The 23579-nt window shown below is 49.6% G+C and overlaps 1 protein-coding gene across 3 annotated transcripts in view; it reads left to right on the top strand.

The window, feature by feature from the left end:
• SIK2 (salt inducible kinase 2) overlaps nt 1-12043 on the top strand; it is a 29321-nt gene extending 17278 nt beyond the window's left edge. For 2 of the 3 annotated variants that reach the window (XM_042034340.1, XM_042034341.1), the window contains 10 exons: nt 791-914; nt 1161-1381; nt 2189-2341; nt 3056-3220; nt 5325-5553; nt 6220-6504; nt 6705-6868; nt 7337-7456; nt 8057-8148; nt 8605-12043. In XM_042034340.1, the coding sequence (XP_041890274.1) occupies nt 791-914; nt 1161-1381; nt 2189-2341; nt 3056-3220; nt 5325-5553; nt 6220-6504; nt 6705-6868; nt 7337-7456; nt 8057-8148; nt 8605-9178 (2127 nt within the window). In that variant the 3' untranslated portion in view covers nt 9179-12043. The remainder of the gene's footprint in view (nt 1-790; nt 915-1160; nt 1382-2188; nt 2342-3055; nt 3221-5324; nt 5554-6219; nt 6505-6704; nt 6869-7336; nt 7457-8056; nt 8149-8604) is intronic. The other variant, XR_006017098.1, reaches the window with a different exon arrangement.
• The last annotated feature ends 11536 nt before the right edge of the window (nt 12044-23579 follow it).

The raw sequence follows: 23579 nt of genomic DNA, 5'->3' as shown, positions 1-23579 counted from the left end.
GTCAGCCAGGTGACTCTGTGGACGTCAGAAGGGAATCCCTGAACTTTGGTAAATATTCCTTAAATATATAAGGTCCTAAATCATTAACAGGATCTGTCTCCCCACAGAGAAGGTGTTCATATTTAAAATAAAATCGTCTTCACTCCTGAGTTAAGGGTTCTGTGAAGGTGCTGAGCTTGCAGCAATCTGCAGTTCTGTTTTTGGCAGGGGTTTGTTTTAAAAATCTATATTTAATTGTAAAATCTCTTGTGTTCTTACAAAGTTTTGAGGTCAACACCTGCTTTTTTTCCCCTTTGGAAACCCAGTGCTGTGCCAGGCTGATGTGGTTCTCTCATGTGCTGTGGCACTGTTATTTTTTTGACAAGAATATTCCAGTGCAAATTCACTTCCATCCTTCCAGGGGTAAGCAATTGGAGCAGAGCTCTTGCCCATTTTGTCCCCTTTTGCTCACGTTAAATGATCCCCTCAAGCTGGCTGGTCACAGAAACTCTTCCCCACAGGCTCTAAATATAAAATATTACAGTTTTTCACACTGAGTGGCTGTTGCTTGAGGTTTGCTTTTGTTTGGGCAACGCTGAGATTAATAAAAATACCCTGAATTCTCAGCTGAAGTTGGGGTTCACTTCTCAGGTACCACTCAGTCACCCGTGTGCAGCTGCCTCCTTTTCATCCAAATTCCCTTTTTCTGCAGAACAGAGTTATTTCTGTGGCAGGGCTTGGCTTGCCACCCTCTAGAGACACTGCTGGGAGCTTGGGAATGGAACTGAAAATTCCCTTTTTCTCCCCACAGAGCATGGGGGTGGTGCTCTATGTCCTGGTGTGTGGAGCGCTGCCCTTTGATGGACCCACCCTGCCCATCCTGAGGCAGCGAGTCCTGGAGGGGAGGTTCAGGATCCCTTATTTCATGTCAGAAGGTAACAGTGCTGTGGTTTTACTCTCTTGGTGTGGTTTGAGTAAAATCTGGGGGGCAGGAGATGCGCAGGGGGAACAGCACTGTTGGCCATGCCTTGTATTTGAAGAATTCAGGCTTTTCTCCTTCTAAATGTGATTTTTAATCTTGCTTTGAGGGATTTTTAGCTGCAGTGAGGCAGTTCTGGGCTGGTGAGTCTCAGGTAACACTGGGCAAGTTTATAATTCTCTTTTTTTTTTCCTCCCACCAGAGTGTGAGCACCTGATCAGAAGAATGTTGGTCCTGGACCCATCCAAACGTTTGACCATTGCTCAGATCAAGGAGCACAAGTGGATGCTGGTGGAGGTTCCTGCCCAGAGGCCAATCCTCTACCCACCAGGAGAGGAGAACGAGCCCTCCCTCGGCGAGTACAACGAGCAGGTCCTGAGGCTGATGCACAGCCTGGGCATAGACCAGCAGAAAACTGTGGAGGTAAAACACCTCAAATGGAGGGAAAACACACCCAAATGGGGGTGAAACACACCCAAATGGGGGTAAAACACACCCAAATGGGGATAAACACACCTCAAATGGGGGGTGAAACACACCCAAATGGGGATAAACACACCTCAAATGGGGCTGAAACACACCCAAATGGGGGTAAAACACACCTCAAATGGGGGTAAAATACACCTCAAATGGGGGTGAAACACACCCAAATGGGGGTAAAACACACCCAAATGGGGATAAACACACCTCAAATGGGGGTGAAACACACCCAAATGGGGCTGAAACACACCCAAATGGGGCTGAAACACACTCCTGAGTGGGGTTGGATAAATCATTAACTTGGCAGCTGGAGAGAGACAAGGGCAAATTAGAAAGTAAATTCATTTTGAGTTTTTAAGAGGGTGGTCAAAGAAAATTCAAACAGGAGCGTGAAAGCAGAGAGCAGCTGATGTGTCTGCCCTATCCTAAGCCATTCTCGCCAGACATAAATGCCAGGATTCCCTGTGGAATTAACAGGATAATTGCCTTTAGGATGGGAGCTCAGTGCCTTCTGCAGGTTCAGAATGGTATCTGTGAGTGTCCCATCTATCTGGGAGCTCGCTGCAGTTCTAGGATTGATGTTTTCCTGTCCCTGCCACTCTGCTTTGAACCCTTCCCAGCCCAGAACAGCGTTTGCCTTCCCCACCGCCTCCTAAACCCCCCCCCCAAATTCCCTCTTTTTCGTGGCAGAACACAAAAAACCAACACCCACCTGGCTGCTGCCACACTTGCTGTGCTTCTCTTTCTCAGTCCCTGCAGAACAAGAGCTACAACCACTTTGCTGCCATCTATTACCTGCTGGTGGAGAGGCTCAAGTCGCACCGGAGCAGCTTTCCCGTGGAGCAGCACGTGGACGCGCGGCAGCGCCGGCCCAGCACCATCGCCGAGCAGACCGTGGCCAAGGTGAGGCTCCCTGCTGCCCTCCCGGCCTTGCTCAGCCTCCTCCTCCTCCAGAATCTCTCCATTCCACCTGCAGTGCCTCGCTGGCTGGTGTAGTTTCATCCTGAAGCACAAAATGCAAGGAGTGGGTTTGGCTCTGGTGGGGAGTTCCGGTTTTAACCTCAGCTCTTCTCCCAGCTGAAGTTCCCACTTCTCCCTCAGTTACAACCTCGCAGTTGTCCCAAGGATAATTTGTTTTCACACCTGGTGGCACCACAGCTCTTCTGACTGTTCCCTTTTGGCCAGTGCTGTGGATACTGCACTCCCAGAAATAAAGGTTAAAGACCTTTAAATAGCCCTGTTTTCCTAATTTCCTAAAAAAGTCATTGAAACCAGTCGTGAGCCCCCTGGTAACATTCAGGGGGTTTGCACTGAATATAAAAAGGAATTTTAGAGCATCAAAAAGCCCTAAACTCTGTCTGTGCTGCTGGGGGTAAGTCAGCTTCAGTAACTACTGAGCTTAATTACATTTGGGGTTTGCCTGTGTGTTTTGGGGCTGGTAATGTTGTTCTTTTAATAGTTTAAAGGCTAAGAATGTTCTTCATCCTGAACCAAGAAATAAATCTTGCACTTCTGCTCTGACAGTGGTGGGCTACACATTGTTCCATTTGTGACTTGGAATGTTGCTCCCTACCTAAAATCACTCCAGTTTTGGAGTTGTTAAATTCTGTTTTTCAGGCACAAGCTGTGGTCCCCTCGGTGAACCTGCATTCCCAAAATCCAAGGCTGCTGCAGTCTCCAGGTCTCCCCTCAGCCTCAGGAGCAGAAGCCTTTTCCTTCCCTCCTTCCAGCTGCCAGGGAGAGGCAGCGTTTATGGAGGAGGAAAGGGTTGAGACACCAAAGGTACAGCTTTTTAATCACACTATTATTTGTTGGGTTTTTTTTTTTTCCAGAAGTCATTACAGCTAAAAGATCTATTTGTCTTTTAAAAGCACAGCACTGCTTCCTGAAACTCAAGTATTTAAGCATCAAGAGTTGTAGGTATTCCACATTCTTTTTCCCTGTAACTCTCCACAGCTGGGTCTTTTTTCATCATTCCTCTGCCTCCTGTTCTTTGCTTACATTCCATTCTCACCACACTGCTTTTGGAAAGGGACAAGACCCCCAGAAAAGTGGGTTTCTTGCCCTTGTTCTTCTCAAACTTATTTTCAAGAGCCCTGAAGACTCCTCCTTCTTACACAGAAGGGTCATGGATGCAGCTGAAGTGTCCAAAGGGAGCTCCAGCCTGATCTGGAGTCAGCAATTAGAAGGGAAAATAGCCTAAAATAATTACATTTAGAAGTATGTTACTCTCATAAAACTTCTGTTCTCTCTCTCACATTGCACCACGTTCTAACTTGAATTTCAGCATATTTATCCTGCCTGATGCCAGCTGGGGTTTGATTTCCTGCCTGCCAGTGTGAAGGGTTTATTGCTCCCTGGTTTGTTCCCAACACCAAGAGTGTGGCCCTGGTTCTCAGCACCAGCTCCTTGTGTGGTCTCTGGCAGCTGCAAAGCACAAAGCAGTTCAAAGGCACTTAAAAATTAACATTTCAAGCTTTATTTTGCATCCCCCTTTTGCTTTATAGGTGCAGTTTGGCCAGGGTAGGTCAACAGCTGGTGACAGCAGTGAGGTGTCAAGTCTGAGCTCACTTGGGAATATTCAGGGCCTTAATTTTTGTAGGACATGTCCACTAAAGACTTCCAGGCTCTGATCCCTGGAAAACTTCAAGGAGCCGATGTGGGATTGGTTCTTCTTTTCTGCCAGATCAGGGTGAGGCATTTGAGTGGGAAAGTCACAAATGGAAAGGAAGGTGTGTAAGAAATTCAATTTAGAGGTAAAATCCACGAAATCAAAACAGAGGCAGCAGACCCAGAGTTTCCCCGTGCAGGAATCATCACTTGCCTGGTGTTTAAACTATTTATAGCTGTTTCTCAATGCTGCTTTAAATACTTTCCTACCTTATAGTCTGCCTCAGGACCATTTGTTAAGAGCTGCTGTCAATGCAGTGAAGCCTCTTTTCCACACCCTTTCTTTTCAAAATACCAAAGAACTTGGAGGAAAATTCAGGAATGGCTCACATGAAATGGCTTTACACAGAATCAGCTGCAGCAGTGCCAGGTTTTGTGCTGAAGGATTGTGTTGTTTCATCCATATTTTGCCCAGTGTGGTCCTATTCGTGCAGCAGGACAGTAATTACACTACAGAGCCTCCAAAGCTGCAGGACACAGGAATATTTAGGGGATTTTTTTGCCTAAAATAAATAATTTTATATGGCAAAGAATCAGTTGCGGTGCAGGAGGATCCATGGCAAACTGGCCTGGAGAATAAAACCAGAATGAAAATCCTAGGAGCAGTTTAGGCTGGAGAAGTGCCTCGAAAGGTCTGACTTAAAGCTGTGGGAGGCTGCTCAGGGCTTTATCAAGCTGGGTAAATCCAAGGAGGGAGATTCCACAGCTTCTCCAGGCAACCTGTGTTTGCAGGGGAACAACATCAATCAAGTGGACTTGTGCTGGGAAAGGGTGCTTTTATGGAGTTACTCCTGAGCACAGCCCTGCAAGGCTGAAATACAAGGCTGGGGTTTTTTTGTGGTGTTTATCTGAGCATGATAAATGAGCACAGCAGGTATGGGAAGGGGGGAACAGCAGTATTGGACATTCCAGAAATATTTTATACTTGTGACTAAGCTGGCAAAGTTTTTAATAACTCAAAATAAAAAAAAAAAAAAAAAAAAACCACCTTGGAGAACACAGAACTGTGGGAATAAGAATATTAAGGTTTAGGGAATTGAATGTTAAGGGAATGCAAGGGGGAAATTAAGAATCGTACTTGACAAACAAGCCTTAAACTCAGTAAAGATCCCAAATGCCTTCAGACCAGGGATTTCCTGCTTTTGGGGGCGATTCTTTGGGCACAGAACAAAGCTGGGCCCAAAACAAAGCTGTCCCCTGTCCCTTTGCCTCCCAGGTGAACGGCTGCCTGCTGGACCCCGTGCCCCCCGTGGTGATGAGGAAAGGATGCCAATCCCTGCCCTCCAGCATGATGGAAACCTCAATTGATGAAGGAATAGAGACAGAAGGAGAGGCAGAGGAGGACCCAGCCCAGGCCTTCGCTGCCCTGCAGGCAGCTCGAGGGGGAAAGCGGCGTCACACCCTGGCAGAGGTCACCAACCAGCTGGTGATGGTGCCAGGCACAGGTACAGAGCTCAGCAAGGACATCTCACAGCTCATCTTCTCCCTCAGCACTCACTCTAATTAGCTAGTGATGGAAAACAGGAGGTTTTACAGTGATGAGTTTGAGACAGTTTGTATTTGCTGGAAAAGCCAAAGGGAAAAGAACACAAAACACCCCAAAAGCTGCTGTAGAGACAGTGTAAAATCAAAGCAGCAAATGTACAGCTGGCTAAACTCATGTACAACCCCAGCAGCAACTGGGAGATCTGGCTGGGAGAAAAGGCTGCTTTTTCAACTAAATGTCCCCAAATCATTCACCCCCTAAAGATGAGCTGGTGGAGAACGGTGGGGAAATAAAACCCTCTGGGCTCCAAAAGCAGGGAGGTGCCTAAACCTTTCAGGCTACAGTTTTGTCAGGATTATCTGTGAGATAAAAAAACCCTGAACACTTCCCAGACAAGCCAGTGAACACCTGCAAAGTGTCTGATTGCTGCAAAATCCTGCAAAAACCAGTAGCAGATCCCCATTACTGTACTGCAAGTTTTACTTGACAATTCCTTTATCAAACTTGATTTTTTTGGCTGTTCACTCTGAGCTGGCCACTGTTGACAGGAGTAGCTCGAGTCAGTGGCACTGATTCCCACTGCACTTCCCTTTTTATCCTGGCTTTTGGGTTTTGTTTGTCACAGGCAAAGTCTATTCCTTGGATGAGAACTCCTCCCTGGGCAGCATCGACTCCGAGTACGACATGGGATCCATCCAGAGGGATCTCAAATTCCTGGGAGAGACCCCTTCCTTGAAGGAAATGGTGCTGAACAGCCACCAGGCCCCCCGGGTGACCCCCCCTTTCATCGGGCTCAGGCCTGCCAACCCGGCCATGCAGGCCCTGAGCTCCCAAAAACGAGAGGCCCACAACCGCTCCCCCGTCAGCTTCCGCGAGGGACGCAGAGCCTCCGACACCTCCCTGACCCAAGGTAACCTCTCTGCATCGATAACTGCTGTGTTCATAACCTGTTGGAATAATCATGATCCCCAGACACAGCAGGAAATGCCCTCCCTGCACAGCAGCCCCGCTGTGGCTCGGTTATCACCCAGCTTATCTCACACTGCCCGTGCCAGCCAGAAAATTGGGGTTTTTTTTCTGATGAGGGGTTTTTGCTCCACTCCTCTCCAGGAATTGTAGCATTTAGGCAGCACCTCCAGAACCTGGCACGAACCAAAGGAATCCTGGAGCTGAACAAAGTCCAGCTGCTGTACGAACAGATGGGATCAGAGGAAGAACCTTCCCTGACATCAGCTGCCACCCAGCTGCAGGACCTCATTAACAGCCCTGCACAGGTACTTAAAGCAGAAATCAAGCTCCAGCTTAGTACTTCGGGGCAGATCAGGAGAGGATGAGGTGCTGTGGAGGTCTGAGAAGAGCTAATTGACAGATTAAATTCCCTATTCTCCTTTCTGCCTTCCCCAGACTGGAGAATTTGCAGCCTTTGCCCATCCTCGTGCTGTCAGTGAGAGGCTCTGTCATCCTTCCAAACCCAACAAAGTTATTGCTTTCAGTCTGAAGGATGTTTTGGATTTAGCAGAGGCCAGTAACACCTTTGCTTTCCTTGGTGGACGTGGCCTGGTATAACTGCAAGAAGGGATAACAGCCAGATTTGCAGAGTGAAATATTCAATAGCTCCCAGTGAGTCGTTTCAAGTGGAACAGGAACACAGCAACCACAGAACCTCTGGCAGGGAAAATCCTTAAAGAAAGGGGTAAGAAAGCCTCTTGTGCACATGCAGCTTATTCCTCTTCCCTCTGCAGGAGGAAGGCTCTCAGCAGCAGCAGCAGGAAGCTCCATCTGCTTTCCCCAATGGTGCCCACCCCCCGTTGTTATCCCGAAGGCCGAGCCTGGAGACGCAGTACCTGAAACACAGGCTGCAGGTACCCCTGCCCTGCCTCCCTGCACTGAACAGCACAGCAGCTTTGGGATCCTGGTGCCCAGGAAAAGCACTCAGAGGATAAAGGAGCAGAGAACAGCTCAATTGGGAATTGCACCATGTTTTTCTGGTGTCAGGCACTGACCCTGATGATGCAAAAAGTGCATTCTTGCTGTTCCCTCCTCTGGCAGTGTTTAATAATTGCTGCTGGATACAGACTATTGCTGTAACACCCCATAAAGGTTTGCATCAGCATCTGAGCAGCCACTTCTTAACCCCCTGGGCCTTCCTCTTCCACACCCCCTTTATTTCAAACCCATTTTCCCACAGCTTTAGTTTATAGAAAACTTTTTTTCCCCCCACTTTTCCAGCTTGCAGCTTCTTCCACTTGGGAAGAAAGCTTTCCATGGATTTTTTTATGGTACAATCTCTCCTGCAAAAGTATTTTCTAAGGGTTAGAAGCCAATGGGCAGCAGGTTTTATGGGTTTAGAGAGTGGGTCTGTGGACAGCAGAGCAGTTACAGGGGTAGAAAATCTTTCTCTTGCTTTCTGGACTAATGCATTAAATCAAAAGCCATTTAAACCAGCTCTGCTTTCCTTGCAGAAGCCCACTCTGCTCTCAAAAGCTCAGAACACTTGCCAGCTCTACTGCAAAGAACTGCCCCGGAGTCTGGAACAGCAGCTCCAGGAGCACAGGTGAGAATCTTCCAAACTATGCAGAAAAGTTACTCTCAAGAGTAAAGAACTGGAACTCTCTTTATCCATTAAGAAATGATCTGAAAAAGGAAAGCTTCACTTCAAAACTTCTTTTAAAAGCAAGAACAAGTCCTGCCACGTGTTTACGAATTTCTCTGCCTGATCTTCAGCTCCCAAATTCCCCAGAGCAGCGAACATGAGGCTTTAAAATACAAACAAAATGCATCTCATTCTTAACAAACTGAATTAAACAGTGCATGGGGTTAGCTTAAAAAATTGATAAAAAAGGGTTATCAAAGGAGATCTGTAATAACACTGGAAGGTGATAACTTTGATGTGCTGCAACGGTTAATGAGCAGGATTGCCCAGGGATTTCCCAGTGTACTGAGAGCAGTGTGAGTGACCCTTTTCGAGTCCAAATGGCCAGAAATAACTGCTTTTCTGTCCTGCATGCAGGCTGCACCAGAAGAGGCTGTTCCTGCAGAAGCAGTCCCAGCTGCAGGCCTACTTTAACCAGATGCAGATAGCTGAGAGCTCGTACCCCCGGGCCAGCCCGCTGCCCCTGCCCTGCCCGGAGGAGCCGCAGCCCCAGCAGCAGCCCCAGCCCCAGCAGCAGCAGCAGCAGCAGCAGCAGCCAGCCCAGTTCAGCCTGCAGCAGCCCCTGAGCCCCGTGCTGGAGCCCTCCTCGGGGCAGATGCACTTCGAGCCCTTCCTCAGGCAGTACCCGAAGGTGCAGCTGGAGCCGCTGCCCCCCAGCCCCTCACGGCTCTCGCCCCCGGGGCAGCCCCAGCCAGCACAGCCCCTCCAGTTCCCCTATCAGACTTGTGAGGTGCCTGCTGTCCCCTCAGCTGAGCAGTGCCACCTCCCCCAGAGCAGCGGGGCAGTGCCCGAGAGCCAGAGCAGCTCGGCCTCCGCGGAGGCTCAGCCCAGCTACGACCCCCTGGCCCTCTCAGAACTGCCTGGACTCTTCGACTGTGAGATGATGGAGGCTGTGGATCCCCAGCACGGTGGCTACGTCCTGGTCAATTAGCAGCCAGGGCCGAGTGCGAGGACAAATGGAGAAGCATGTGAATTTCTGGTTGTTCTTTTCGTTCCTACCCCCGGAATTCATGGTAGTTCTTCGACCCTTGAATTGGCAGGGGAACTAAAAATCCACCTGGCTGGAAGGGGAAAAAAAAATAAAAAAAATAAGCAGGAGGTGTTTGGTCCCAGTGGCAGGGGCTGGAGAACAGGGAGTGCAGCTCCATCCCACAAAGTCTGCATGGAAGGAGGCAAAAAAGGTGAATTTCAGAGGAAGGAAATAGCCCCTTCTAAAAAAATCTGGGGAGTTTGTCAGCATTCATCCAACATTCACTTGGAGAGAGGAGAGTGAGTGCACACTTATCATACTTCTTGGCAATAAAAGCAATAGTTTTCATTGAAATTCAGGGTAGATTTGGGTCTGCGCTGATGGCAACTGAAATCCTCTGGAGAACAGGAGCACAAGGTGGAATTCAAGGGAAGTTGCACTTCTACTGAGCTCCTGGTGGGGAACTACTCCATGGCCAGCCCTGAGCATCTCAGGCAGCCTCCACTTCCTCCTGCTGGCACCCAAACAGGATTTCCCAAGCCTGCCAAGGAGCTCTTCACTGTCTGCTGAAGGAATCTGGAGCAAGGGACAACTGGACTTTGTCAAAAGAAACCTGGGACTGTTTGGAGAGACCTCTGGGTGGGGATCGGAATTCTGGAGGATCAAGGATGAGCCAACAGACACAGAAGGTAAGGAGAACCATGGGAGAGCAAGAGCTGCAGGAAATGATACTAAAAATAATAAAATCCGCCTGGGTGGCTTTTAAAATCGCCCCCTTTTTCAGGAGGGCTCTGTCCTGGAGAAGTTCTGCTCGCTGGAAAGGATCCCTGGGTTGCATTTTAAAAAGAAACAAACAAGCAAACAAAACTGTGTTTTGAATTTGCAGTATGTGTTGCTGGTGGTTTATTGAGCTTTGTATATTTGGACAATTATTTAGGGTTTTAGAACTTTAAGGATAAAAAAAAACAATGAGCTTATAAAAAGAAAAAAAAACACCCCTGTGAAGTGATAGTGCTGTGCCTTTTTCAGTTCTTTATCAGCCTCTATGCTTTTTTCTGAAGAAAGTAGACAATACCCTATTTATGTCCTTGCTGTGGCCAAAGTCCCTTCAGAGCACACATCCCACCGTGTGGGACATGTTTAACTTTCTCAGTGTTTGAGTGGCTCGTGTATATAGGACACTGAAAGTATTACAGCAATATTTTAGCATCAAACTGTTGATGTGTCAACCATTTCAAGGGATGCTCCAGCTCCATCAGGAGTTGTGTCTCCAGAACTTTCCAGTCATGAAATCCAAGTCACAGGAGGGGGATGGCTCAGGGAGCTGTAGGAAGCTGAGATCTCCAGTCTGGGATTTGTCTCTAACCTTGAAGGATGGTGGGCCAGGCCAGGCCAGTGGCCAGGCCAGCCCTTTCTGAGCAAACATTAAGCACAATTGCAGCTTCATTAAAGCACAAAGAGCGAGAGGAACTGTGCTGATCACGCCAGAGTTTGCTGGAAGGTTTGGTCTTTGATACTGCAAATCCCGAGGGTGCAGGGAGGTGGATAATCAGCATTTACAGCAATAAGACCACATTAAAACATGGAATAGGAGGAGTTTGGCCACTCTGTGTGTAGGGGGAAGGGTTTAACAGGGGACAGAAGGCACCTGGTCCCTGTGTGCTCAGGTAGAGACAGCTCCTGTTCTTTGGAGCCTGCTCTGACACTGGCCCAGGTCTGGTTCAGTCCAAATTGCTCAGCTTCTACTTCTGCTATCACAGGGATTCTCAAGGCAGCAGCAGCAAAGGAGAGTTTAAGGAACAGGGATCACAGGATAAAGATGGCCAGAAAGCTCTGCTTTCAACAGCTGAAAGAAAAGGTTTTTGTTGTGTGGTTTCCCTTCAGAAGGAAATCCGTGGCACAGTGGAACACACCACCCCAGTGACACCTGCAGGGACTGACAGAGGGAGGGGAGACAGCCTGACAAAAACTGCAGCAGAACAGAGCAGGAACAAAGAGGAGACAGAGTCCTGTCCTTTCACTCCTCCTTCCCTGCCCCGCAGCATAACCCACGTGTTCTGGACTGTGAGTATCTGTGCAGTGAGGGCTGCTACAGGACACCCAGCACTCTGGAGACAGCCCCAGTCCTGCTCCAGGAGCTGGGTGACTGCCAGAACCATAACCACTTCCTTCCCCATCCAGCTCCAGGATCCTGCACGTTTCAGGATTCGAAAGATAAAAATAATTCCGTTCTGGAGTTCTGCAATTCATTTATCAGGATGTGCCAACCAGTCTGAGCTCCTTAGAGCTTTGCAGTGCTGGGCAGGGGGAAGCTGCAGTATTTTTTAATGTAGTTTAGCCTGACTCTTTCCCCTCAGCCAAAAGCATATTTAACATTTCATGTAATTTCCTTTAAGCCAATTAGGACTAAAAGGCTTCTGAAGCCTTCTCATACAGAGAGGATCCATTGGGCACCACTTCCTACTCCTTTGAAGTGGCTTTTTTGTTCCAATCTGTTCTAACATTAGAGAACTGTGTACACTACTGTTAGAGTAATTATTAGCTTTATTATCTTGTACTACAGCCTCCTTTGAAGAGACTTTGGTGTGATGTATATGGGGTACAAATTTCATACGGAGAAAAGTGCAATATGTGTGTGTGTGGTATGTTCTTTAATGTATTTTTTTAAGGATTTAGAGGGTTTAGTCTCTGCTTTGGGATAAATGCACTAGTTTTGTGAGCTCCAGTTTGGCAAGTTCATCTGTAGTATTTACATGCAACTGATCTGCTGGACTCTGTAAAGCAGTTACAGTGTATTAATACAAAATAAAGAACACGTGCATTTCATTTTTTAAATTTCTAGTGAGCTAAAGCAGCACCTGCCACTCTTGTCTTCATTAGGGTCAGGTTATTCTCTCTCTGAGGCACCAAGAAAAGTCCTGTCTGCTGCAAACACTGCATTTTCTAGACTGAGGTTTGCTTCCCATGGCTCTGACACACTTGGGGTTGTTGGTACCACTGACTTTGGCCAAATATGAATTTGGAGAGACTGGAAAACTCCGTGCCACAGGATTGTCACAGCACTTTCCACTTTCATTAACAGAAGGCTCATTCAAAATTACTTAAGATGAGACCAAAAACCAGTGGAAAAAACCTCAGCAGCTCTTTTTTAAACATCTCTAGTGACATTCCTGTGACTCTCAATGTTCTTGCTGACATCAAAGTGCGATGCTTGGAGATAAAAGTGCAAAAGTTAGTGGAGAACCAGTGGATTCACCTGGTCCCCCACCCCAAAAGTGCTTTTAGGTGGTGACTCAGCCCCAAACAGCTGCCCCTGAGGGGTTTTTGTGACACACAGGGGCACAAAACCCTTTAAGCAGCAGGTGTGTGACAGCTCTGAGTGCCTGCCTGCTCAGCTCCCGTGTCCCCAGGGAGCCTCCAGCCTCTGCACAGGGCCAGGGGCCAGCGGTGCTGGGCCTTGACACCCCTGCTGTGGCTGCCTCCCACTGCTCCTGATCCTCTGCTGGTCCTAAACTCCCCCCAGAACCCAGGGCAGCGATCCTGGCACAGAGGGTGAAGTGCCAGGACGTCAGCAGGGCCACAGGGTGATGGAGCTGCACACTGTCAGTCACCTGTCCCCACAGCCAGGACATGGGGACAGGGAAAACACCACAAACCCCCTCCCACCCTCCCAGTGGGTCACTGCTCCGGGGCACAGCCAAGCAGAGGATGTCACACGTTCAGGAGACCTCAGCTAACCTTCCAAGCTGCCTGGAGGACACTCCCTCCTTCCCCTGCCACCCCCAAAACGCACAGGCTAAGCCATCCTTATCCCAGTGAGACAGGAGAGAGCCTCCCTGCCCCTGGCTGGGCTCAGCCCTGCTCTCAGCCCGCTCAGAACCTCTAAATCCTCACAGAGCAGCAGAGCCCAGCATTTCCCTGCAGGGAGCCCTGCCTGACGGGGCCGGTGTCAGTCCCTGGCACCAGCACAGGTCACACCGGGGTGACAGCAGAGGGGACAGCGGCCCTGGAAAATCCGACAGCAGCTTTAAAACCGGGGCTGAAATCAGTGCACGCAGCCCTGATGCTGAGCTGGTTTGGAAAATCCAAGGGAAGCCTTAAAACCATGTCTGAATTCCCTGCACACAGCTCTGCTGCTGAGCTGGATTGGAAAATCCAAGGGAAGCCTTAAAACCATGTCTGAATTCAATACACACAGCTCTGCTGCTGAGCTGGATTGGAAAATCCAAGGGAAACCTTGAAACTCTGAATTCGGGGCACATCAGCCCTGTGGGCGTGAGCTTCAGCCCTTGGTCACCTCACCCCGTGTCCTGAACACAGGCAGGATAAGCCTGGAAAAGCTTCATCCCCGAGTCCTTTGGGTGCAGGGCAAAGGAAAGGGGATGGGGCAAGAGGAGTTGAAGGAAAAGTGGAGGGAAAGGCCCACTGGAAAGTGGGAAAGGGGAGTTCTAGGAGGAGACAGCCCCGGATGCAAAGCACTCTCAGGCCATGAGGGAGTTCGGAGGCTTTCTCTGCTGCTGAATTATCCCTCTCTCAGCAGTCCATGTGTGTTTCAGATTCCTGTCCTCCCTCTCTGTGAGGAATCCTGACTGGATCACACCCCTTGGTGCTTGTGGGCATGAGAGTGCAAGCGAAATCACATTTATTTTAAATTGAAATCACATTTTCCCCCTCTTCTAAGACCTTGCCTTGTTGCAACACTGTTTTCTGAAGTTACCTGAAGAACACCAAATATAAGTGGAAAGTTTCTGGGTGTAACTGTGGGGCAACAAAAAAAAAGGGAAACATATGGGGGATATTTCATTTTAGGATATTTAATAAAAACAAACCAACCAGTCTCATCCTAACTGTTGCTATTTCCAAGTAAGAATGGAGCTGCTTATAAAAGAAATATAATTGTGGGTGGATTTTGCAATTAATCACCCTGTACCTGAAATTGAGGAATCTGTCAGAGTATAAAATTACAGCAGGAATTAATTCTCCTCTCCTCCCTTTCTCCCTCCACTGCTGGACAAAGTGCAAGACTGGGAAATGAGGCAAAAATTCTGCAACCCTGACCCTGATGGGAACACGACCAAGCAGGTCACTGTGGGGAAAAAATTGCAAGTTCAGACACGAGAGGGTTTTGCTGATTCAGGTGGTTTTCTGATGGGAATATTGCACTGGAGGGGAGGTCAGATGGCAGAGAGCTCGTTTGAAATAGGATGAAAAGAAACTTCTAATTGGGTGACTCTCACAGGAAATCAGCTGTGAATTTGAGGCAAGCCCTCAAAGGGATAAGAATCAGGGAAATGAAGGGAGAAATAAGGGAAATGTTTCTGCCCCCGGTGCTTTGAGGATTCCATTGCTTGCACCTCAAGGTACAGAGAGTAACTCAGTGCCACTGAGTTCTGCAAGGCTAAAGGAACAGGCTCCGTGCAGACTAAACCTGATATTAATCTGATTTTGGATGGGTTAACCTGATTCTGAGTGGTTAAAAACCAGCAGAACAAAAAGTAAATTGTAGGAGAGCACGGACACGCAGGCAAATGAAGAAATTCAAGGTTAATCTGAGTGTAAAACCACAAGATTGAGTAGAAACTGAAACAGAGGAAGCAACATCCTCTAATTTAAAAGAAATGGCCCCTGATGAAAAATCATACCTGCAGCTCCAGCAGCAGAGAACTCCACCCAGCACCAATAATTTAATAACCACAGCAAAACTCTGCCTGCTGTTAGAAACCCCACAACTCTTACAAAGGAGAAGGAGTTAAAGTTCTGTCAGCCCGTTTCCCCGGCGTTTCCAATCCAACATCCCTCCCAGGAAGGCTCCATTTTCCCCAGAGCTGCCACTCTGTTGGGAAAGAGTTTAAATATGGGGCTTTCAGGAGAGATCTCTCTGCTCAAAAAGGTCCCTAAACCTGGTGATTTCCTGCCCGGGAAATGCCATAACGTGGTTTTATGTAACAGCCCCTGCTGGAGCGACTTATCAGCAAATAAAGGCGACAGTGTTTTGATAAGGATCCATGTGGGGTTGGTTTGCAGAGCAGCAGCAAAACCACTCGCACACGGGGAGCTGATGGGAGGCGTGTTCCCGAAATACCCACAAATGGCCATTTACCGAGCTGAGAGCGCCCTGCCAAGGTTAGGCACATTTTGGGAGTTCAGAACTCCCTGCTGGGGAGCAGAGAGCTGGGAGGGAGCAGGGTTGACGTCAATGGGGGAAATTATACCCTGAATCACCTGGGTCTGCCTTTGCACAGAGCCTGGGGAGCAGCCTGGGAGGCTCAGGTGGCTGTTTCCATGGAAAATGCTTCATCAGAGCAAGGCAGTGTTCGCCAGGGCCACCAGCCCCCCCAAAATCAGGATATATTATATATATTTATATTTATACAAAAACAAACAGCTTGAGTTTCTCTCTGTCTTGGAAAGCATCATTCCTCCGCTCAGGTGCTGCCATACCCGATCTCAGAGGGCAAAACCTCTCAGAAGGGAGCAAAGGCAACATTTTCCTATTCCTTCCCCTATTCCAGGGCAGGCTGTTCTGTTCACAATTAACAGCTTACATCTTGGGCACTTGGAGAAGCTCCTGATCTGGGGAATCAGGGGGTTAAAACTTCACCAGAGAGCTCCTTGTTATGGCAAAGGACCCTGCAGGAGCCGAGTCCTCTCCTTCAGCAAACCAGAACTCCCCGCCTGGTTTGCACCAGTCCCACAGCAACCCCAGGGGCTGCACAGCGCCCAGAAAACGGCAGGTGAGTGACTCTAAACACCTGTAAAGGCGCAATGCTCCACTCAGAAAAACTCCTGAAGCTGCAAAATGAGAGCCCAGCATCTCCCAGTTCACAGCTTCCCCATCAAACTGGGTGCGCTGCCCTCAGAGCAGGGGCTGAATCCAGGGGCAGAGCTCAGGAATGCCCCTTCCCCGAGGCTCCCAGCCCTGTCTGGGTGACAACCCCACATAAAACGTGGCTTTAACCCCTCCCTGCGAGCCAAAAGCAGGAGAACATCATTATTAACGCAGCAAATTAGCAGCCGAGCCTCGTTAGCGCTGCTCGCGTCATGCAGCTGCACCGAGGGGCTGCCGGGGGGATGATGAATTAATTATTCCCACTAATCAGGGGCTGCCAGCAGGAGCCGGGGCACGGGCAGGGCTGTGGCTCCCCTTTCCCAGCAGCGTTTCCGTGGAGCTGTTGCCATGCCAACACATCTGTCTGGGCCATCCCGCTCGTCACAAGTTTCAGGTAATTCAGCACGGAGAGCCAGGGCAGGCTCTGGAGGGCTTTAACCCTTCCCCGGCAGCAAAGCACGGAACTTTTCCTGCTGGAAAAGGCAGCAGCTGCCAAATTTCCCCCGCCATCCGCCAGCTCTGGATGCAGCAAGGTCGAGAGAAAAAAAAAGAGAGAAAGAGAGAAAGAGACCCCAAAAAACTCCCACATAACCACAAGAACGCACACAAACCCCTCAAAATCCAACAGCTCTGCTCCAGCAGGAATTGCCCAAAGCCTGAAGCGCAAACCAGGCAGCCCAGAGCCCAGCAGCCGCTGAGAGGGGCACGTCCCCCTCCAAACCCCACAAAAAGGGGCCGCAGACCTCTCCCCCTCGCTGCCTCACAGCACAGCCACCGCAATTCTGCACTTCAGCCCCAAATCACCCTCGGCCAACAGAGACAGATCCCAACCGTGCCAAGCTCCCGTTAAAAACAAGCGAAACCCCGACCTCCTTCTGGGACCACGGGGCTTCAAACTTTACCCTTCCCAGTTTAACCCTTCACCTCTGGCTCCAAAGACACTCCTGTGGCCCCCAAACTCTTCACCTTTTTATTAATGTTTATTTTCAATAATCCCATTTTTGAAGAGAGGCCAGAGCTCGGCAAAGATCAGCCATTTCTCAGTTCTTTGACCAAATTAATCTCAAATATTGACAATAATGATAATAACTGGTGCATTTAATATTCCATGGGGCAAGATGGACTTGAAAAGCAAATACTCTGAGTGATTCGCTTCGTTTCATCAGTTAAAACAACAAGAATTTTGAGGGAAGGCTTTCCAAAATCCCCATCAGGAAAGTCCCTCTGCTCCTTGAGCTCCAAGCTGCCCCAGTAATTCCATCCTGACCTGCTCGGATACCACGATTTAATCAAGATAAACACACGGAGCACCAGCAGGAAAACAAGGATTCATTAGCAGCTCATCCCTGCCTCACCCCTGACTCAGAACTGGAGGCTGAGTAAGAAGAGCAAAGTGGAAGCAAAACCCCGGCATTTCTGGTTTATTTGGAACACGTTGCCTGGAGCCCTGGCACGACACAGTCACATTTTTCCCTTTCCCTGGGGGATTTGTCCCAGAATACCAGCCTTTAGAAGGGCTGATTTTTCAATCAACAGTTCTTAGAAGCCACAATGGCAATTTTAATTGTTTTTGTTTTTTTTTTCTCTCCAAAAGAATTAATTGTAAATTGCCTAAAAATAAGGCTGGAGAGACCCACAGGGGAAGGCAGCTCTGGGGCAGCACCGGGAGCTCTGCATTGCTCCCAGCTGGGTCACTGGAGCATGGGGGGAACATTTCCAGACCCAGAGACCTCCCGAAGAGGCTCAGAAAAGAGTCAGAAATAAAGGGGAAAAGGGAAACAGCCACACATTTCGGCTGGTAACCAAAAGAACCCATGACCTAAGAGCGACCCTCCCTCCCCTCTGAAATCAAGGTAAGAAAGGAACACAAAAAGGAACACACCTCCACCTGACAATCCTAAAGCTCCTCCAGCCTCGCCTCCACAGGAGCAGCAAACCCAGCTCGGCCCCGGGGCACCCTCGGAGCCCTCAGCGCACACAGGTGGTGCCAATTTGGGTAATTGGAGCCCTTTGCCCCCAGCTGCGCCGTCCCCCTGCCCACCTTTGGCTCCTCCACACCTGCAGCAGATTAAATGTCCAGATTGTGGTTTGGGGGCAGAAAGCCCGGAATGGGACGGGACGGGACGGGACGGGGTGGGGTGGGGTGACTCAAGCACAAGGGAGAGCTCTGGGAACAGACTAAGTGACACTGAAAAGCTCTTTTTTTATCACCACCTGCCCCAGGTTTTGGGGACAATCCTTCAGAGTAATGCCTGGTCCAGAAAATAGAAAAAAAAAAAAAAAAAAAAAAAGTCAGGATATTTCCCTCCCAGGGACTGATCCTGCGCAAAGGCCTTCCCAAACCCACCAGGGATCTGGGGCAGGGTGGGTTTCACAGAACACAGTGGTTTTGGAGCTGAAGGCAGCGTGTGAGGGGTTATTTTGGGCTGTATCTACACAGAAACAGCCAAAACATTTCCTAAGAGCAGAGGCAGCTGACAGCCCCGAGCCTCTGAGCTGCAGCACCCGGGCTCTGGAGCCAGGACCAGCTGCTGAGTTTGGTGCCAGTGGTGCCCTCTCCCCTGGGTTTCTGTCACAAGGGCGAGGCCAAAGGTTTGCTGGAGGATTTTCTGTGTCAGGGGTGATGCTGGACACAGCACAGCCGAGTCTGCAGGGCACAAATCCTCCATGAAGTGTTTTTTTTTTTTTTCCTTTAAACAGGATGTAGAAGTCCTTATTTTATAACCAAAAAAAATTTTAAAAGAATCCAAACCCTTCACAGCCAGCGGGGTTAAAATACAACTGGGAAAAACCTGATTTTTCTCACCAGATTGTGAGGACGAGGCTTCAGCCAAGCTCTGTTCTGCCCTGCTACGGGACAAATCTTCTGGGAAGACACCAAGTGTCCCTACAGAAGGAAAGCACCATGAAAAGCAGGCCCTTCCAGCAAGGTGACAGCTCCAGCTGCTCAGATCCCACGTGGAGACCCACAGCAGGGATTTATCCCCTAAACACTGCTGGAATTACACAGAGGAGTTGCTCCCTCCCCAGGAAGATCCGTCAAGTGCTACAGAATTACAGAGCAACCTTTGACATCTATAATTAAATATTAATAAATATTGTAATAGAGCTTTTAATTATAGCATCCATACACACTTAAATCCACTATTATTTATATCTGCTCATAATTGCTCATCAATCACACACCAAGTCAAGCTGGAAGCACCTGAAAAATTCCGCTTAAGCTTTGAAAATGACCATGGGTCAAAGGGATGGGAAGAGCCCAAAGTTTGCCTTCAGGAAAGCTGGGCCACAGCATTTCTGGAGGGATTATCCAACATTTGTATGGGCTGGAAGATCCTTTTCCCTCCATCCCAACTCCTGTGCCCCATCTCCCAGGGGAGCTGGAGGGAAGCAGGGACTGGAAGCTGATTTCCCTCCTTGCCAAACAGCTCCCAGAGGGGCTGGGGCACACAAATTCTCTGGGACAGAGCCCCGGGAGTTGTGCAAGAGGAGACCTGTGTGCTGCACAGCTGCACCAGCAGTGCCCCGTTTTCACTCTGCCCCAGTGCTCCTGGCATCCTGGAATGGTTTGGGGCGGGGAAGGGACCTTAAATCCCATCCCATTCCACCCCCCACCTTGGGCAGGGACACCTTCCAGTGGCTCCAGCCTGGCCTTGGACACTTCTAGGAATGGGGCAGCCGCAGCTTCTCTGGGAAATCAGTTCCAGGGCCTCCCCACCCTCACACGGAGGAATTTATTTCCAATATCCAATCGGAATTTTCCCTCTTTGAGTTTGAAAGGTCCTCATCACGTTATTCAAACTCAGTCCAGCCTGGGCTTTGACCTGAGAGGTTTAGGGAACCATTCCCACTGAAGAGGCAGAACCACAACCACCTGGATTTGGGGCTGTACTCCCCTCCCTCCCCTGCAGGGGTATAAACAGCAACCGAAAAGGTTCCATGGTTTTCCACACAGATTCCACGATTCTTGTCAAGGCTTCCCGGATTTATTCTCCCCACTCCCCACCCTGTGTGCCTCGTACTTCTGACTCCACCAGTGAGGGGTAAGAAATTACAGAACTGGGATTTTAAATAAACCCCTCAAAATAGTTAAAAGTGCAAAGGGCAGAGCAGAAACCAAACTAAAACTGATGAATTGGGGAAATAATTCCCAACAGGAGAGATGAATCCAGCTGGTGCCAAAAGGTAAAACAAACACCTTTTTTCCCAATGATTTCTCCTTTCTGAGGCAGAACTAAACGAGGATAAACTGGTGCAAAGCACCCTTCAAAACCAACGTGGAGCCCTCCTGCACACAAGAGCTTTAAATCTTCCTCCTCCAGAGGTTATAAATCCTGGGAGACACAGGCCCTTGGAACCAGGCTCACCCAGAGAGGAGTTACACAGCACAAGGGACCATTGGGGATATTTTTTTTGGCTTCAGCTCCGAGGGCACAGAGATGGATTTCACTTGGCCAAGCTGCAGAAAGCAATTAAGGACCAGGCTGCCTTCCCCTACCAGTGCAGGAGAAAAGTTTCCTGCTGGAGCCAAACAACTTTAACAAATCCAACAGTTTGCCAGGGAGGATCTTCAAGCCTCTCGTTAGTGAAGCAGAAAGGCAACGCTGCACTGAAAGGCAGGGCAGCAAATGTCATTCCTCGCTGGGAAAAAAAATTCTTGGGGATCAGTGGAATTGCAGAAATAGGGAAATTAAGTGTTTCAATAATTAAAAATGAAGAGACCAAGGACTTGCAGTGACAAAGCTCCAGCTAATGTTACACACGAGGGGTGAACACACCAAAAATCCTTTTGGATGGGGCTCTGCAAAGTTTGTTTATCAGGACTCCTAAAAAACCTGCTGCTGGAGACCAACCTTGTCACCTTTCCTCCTGGATTTTCGTGGAAGCAGGATTCAATTTTGGGTTTGAACAAATGTGGCTTCCTCTCGAGATTTCACCTTGGGATTGGACAAATGATGCCATGGCTTTCCCCTCCCCAGCCCCAGCCTTCCTTGGGGCAGATGGGCTGGAACACACCCCATACACAGAGGAGAAGATGCAAACATGACCTGGCAGTCCCTGGAAGGCTCCCCCAACCCCGTCTTTAGGAACACCCACGTGTCCCTGCTGCACAAACAAAAGCTGCCAGTGTGGGAGACTCTGGGGCAAGATTCCAGCAAGGCAGGAGAAACAAACATCAAAAACAAGAGAGCAGCAGCATTTTAACAGCTTGCCTGGGAGAGTAAATATTGACTGGTTAAGGGGAAAAGCCAGCTCATCCTCCTTTTTGGTGAGGGCAGCTCTGGCGCAGAGGAGGAGCCCTCCCAAGCCAGCAGGAACACAAAACACAAGGAAGTCTCTCAGCAAATATTTCTGGAAGGTGGCACTGGGTGATTGATCTGCACAATGGCTCTGTTCACGGGCAAAGGGATCCCAGAGGGGAGCTGCAAACATCCAGGGAATTCCCATGGCAGGGAATGGGTTCTCCACACCCCTGGAGTCAGAACGGAGCACCAGGAGCACGGAGTGCTCCAGCAGAGCAGGAAACCAAGCCCAGCTCCTCCTAGGGAGATGCTGGACCCTCCCTGCCCTCTTTTACCAAGGAGTCCTCTCAAGAGGTTGCACGAATCAGCTTTTGCCTGCACCAGTTTCCCTCAGCAGAATTTGCTGTCCAAGCACCATCAGCACTTCAGTCAGCTGAGGCAGAACTGGCCAGAGCTATTTAGGGCGTGAAGAACCCAGCACAAAAACACATCAACAGTTTTCATCAGCCCTCTGGGAGGGGCAGAGTCCACAGGAACGCATCTGTGAACTCACCAGCAAAAATAATAGATCCATAGAATATCCTGAACGGAAGGGACACACAAGGATCATCAAATCCAGCTCCTGGCCCTGCCCAGACACCCCAAAATTCCACCCTGGGCATCCCTGGGAGCGGTGTCCAAACGCTCCTGGAGCTCTGGCAGCCTCGGGGCCGGGACCATTCTCTGTGCCCAGCACCCTCTGGTTGTCCTGATATCCAGCCTAAACCTCCCCTGGCACAGCTCCAGCCTGTCCCTGGTCACACAGAGGTGCAAAAAATGCCCAAATTCACCCCCCTTCCCATGCACAGCCCTTTCCTGGTATAACTGCAGGGCCCTGCGTGGGGACTGCCAGACAGCTGAGGGGAAAAGCAGATTTTGGGGGTGGGAACACAGCTCTGGATCATCTGACAGGCCCAGCTCTGTGCTGCTGTTCCTGTAAATCATTCATGCACCAGAGGCACGTCAGAGCCCAGGTGACATTTCAGAGGCAGCCCCGTTAACCCTGACACTGTTGGTGAGCTCCCGGAAATCTTTTCTTTCCCTGTATTTAACATTTAAAATACCTCCCTGCCTGAAAACCATGGGATACACGCTGCAGCCAAAATCCCAGTGAGTTTTTATGAAGTAAAAAAGGAAAATGAAAAGCTCCTATGGTTTGTTCTGCCTCGTTCTCCTGATTTTCACAACATGGAGAAGTCAGACCACCCATTTCTCTCATAAATTACTGTTCCCTCTCACCTATTTGGGCTCAAAAAGGTGAAAAAGGATCGCACCTAATCCTTCTCAATGATTCCCCTCTCCAGGCCTGCCATTGCTGGGAAGGACAAGCACAGCCCTGGATTCCCCAGCAGCTCCCACAACTTTTTCTTTTGGACTGCCAGGGAGATGAAACGTTTGTCAGCAAACAAAGAGAGACAGAGGCCAGGGAGCCCAACTGAGAGGAAGCAATTAATCACGAGTTTTCCATACAGACATGGATTATCTGTCAATAAGTGTCAGCTCTCTGCGGAAAATGAGATCCAGGAATTATCCCAATTAGGCAGGGAAGTGTTGGTCCATGGCAGCGGTGGAGACTCCCCAGGGACATAAAGGGAGGGATGTTCCCCCTCTCCAGCCATAGGGGAGCTGCTGCCACCTCCTCCCTCGGGTGTGGCTGCCACAAAACACCCAAAAACACCTAAAACTGAACCCCCAGTGCTGTCACAGCAACAGGGACAGGTCACTGTGGCAGTGGGGAGGAGAAAAATTCAGCACCAGCTCCTTCAGGGCAGCACAGAGGCTGCAGCTTCCACCCTGAAATCCCAAGTTTAACCTGCAGCAAAAGCCCCAATTCCCCACCCCATGCCCAGGATTTCAGCCCTCCGCACCCGGCTCTTCCCGGTTCTCCTGGAGCACGATGCCCTCTCCCGGGAGCCCGAGGAAGAGCTGGAGCAGCGCTTCCCGGCCAGGAGCGGGGTTAAACCCGGCAAGGTCCCCACCAGGGACCCTTGAGGCTGAAAAGGAGGGACAGAGGATTAAAACCCTGCTACCACCGACCAGCAGCTGCAGAGGAGGCTGGGCAGGGAGCAAGGAGAGCTGAAGGATCACAGAAACGGCTGAGATTCGCCACCCTGCTGACACTTGGGGTGGGTGTCTCATCCCCACAGCTGGAACTTGGGGGGCTGGAAGGATGAGCTCAGGTGGGGAGAAGCTCCAAGAGCAGGGGCAGGCAGGTTCTGGGCAAGCAGAGATCCCTTCTCCTTGCCAG

Source organism: Corvus kubaryi, unplaced genomic scaffold, assembly GCF_017639235.1.
Source record: "Corvus kubaryi isolate FWS band 111438036 unplaced genomic scaffold, C.kubaryi_AGA036_p1.0 37367, whole genome shotgun sequence".
Classification (NCBI taxonomy): Eukaryota; Metazoa; Chordata; class Aves; order Passeriformes; family Corvidae; genus Corvus; species Corvus kubaryi.
This window is presented reverse-complemented; position numbering and strand designations above follow the sequence as displayed.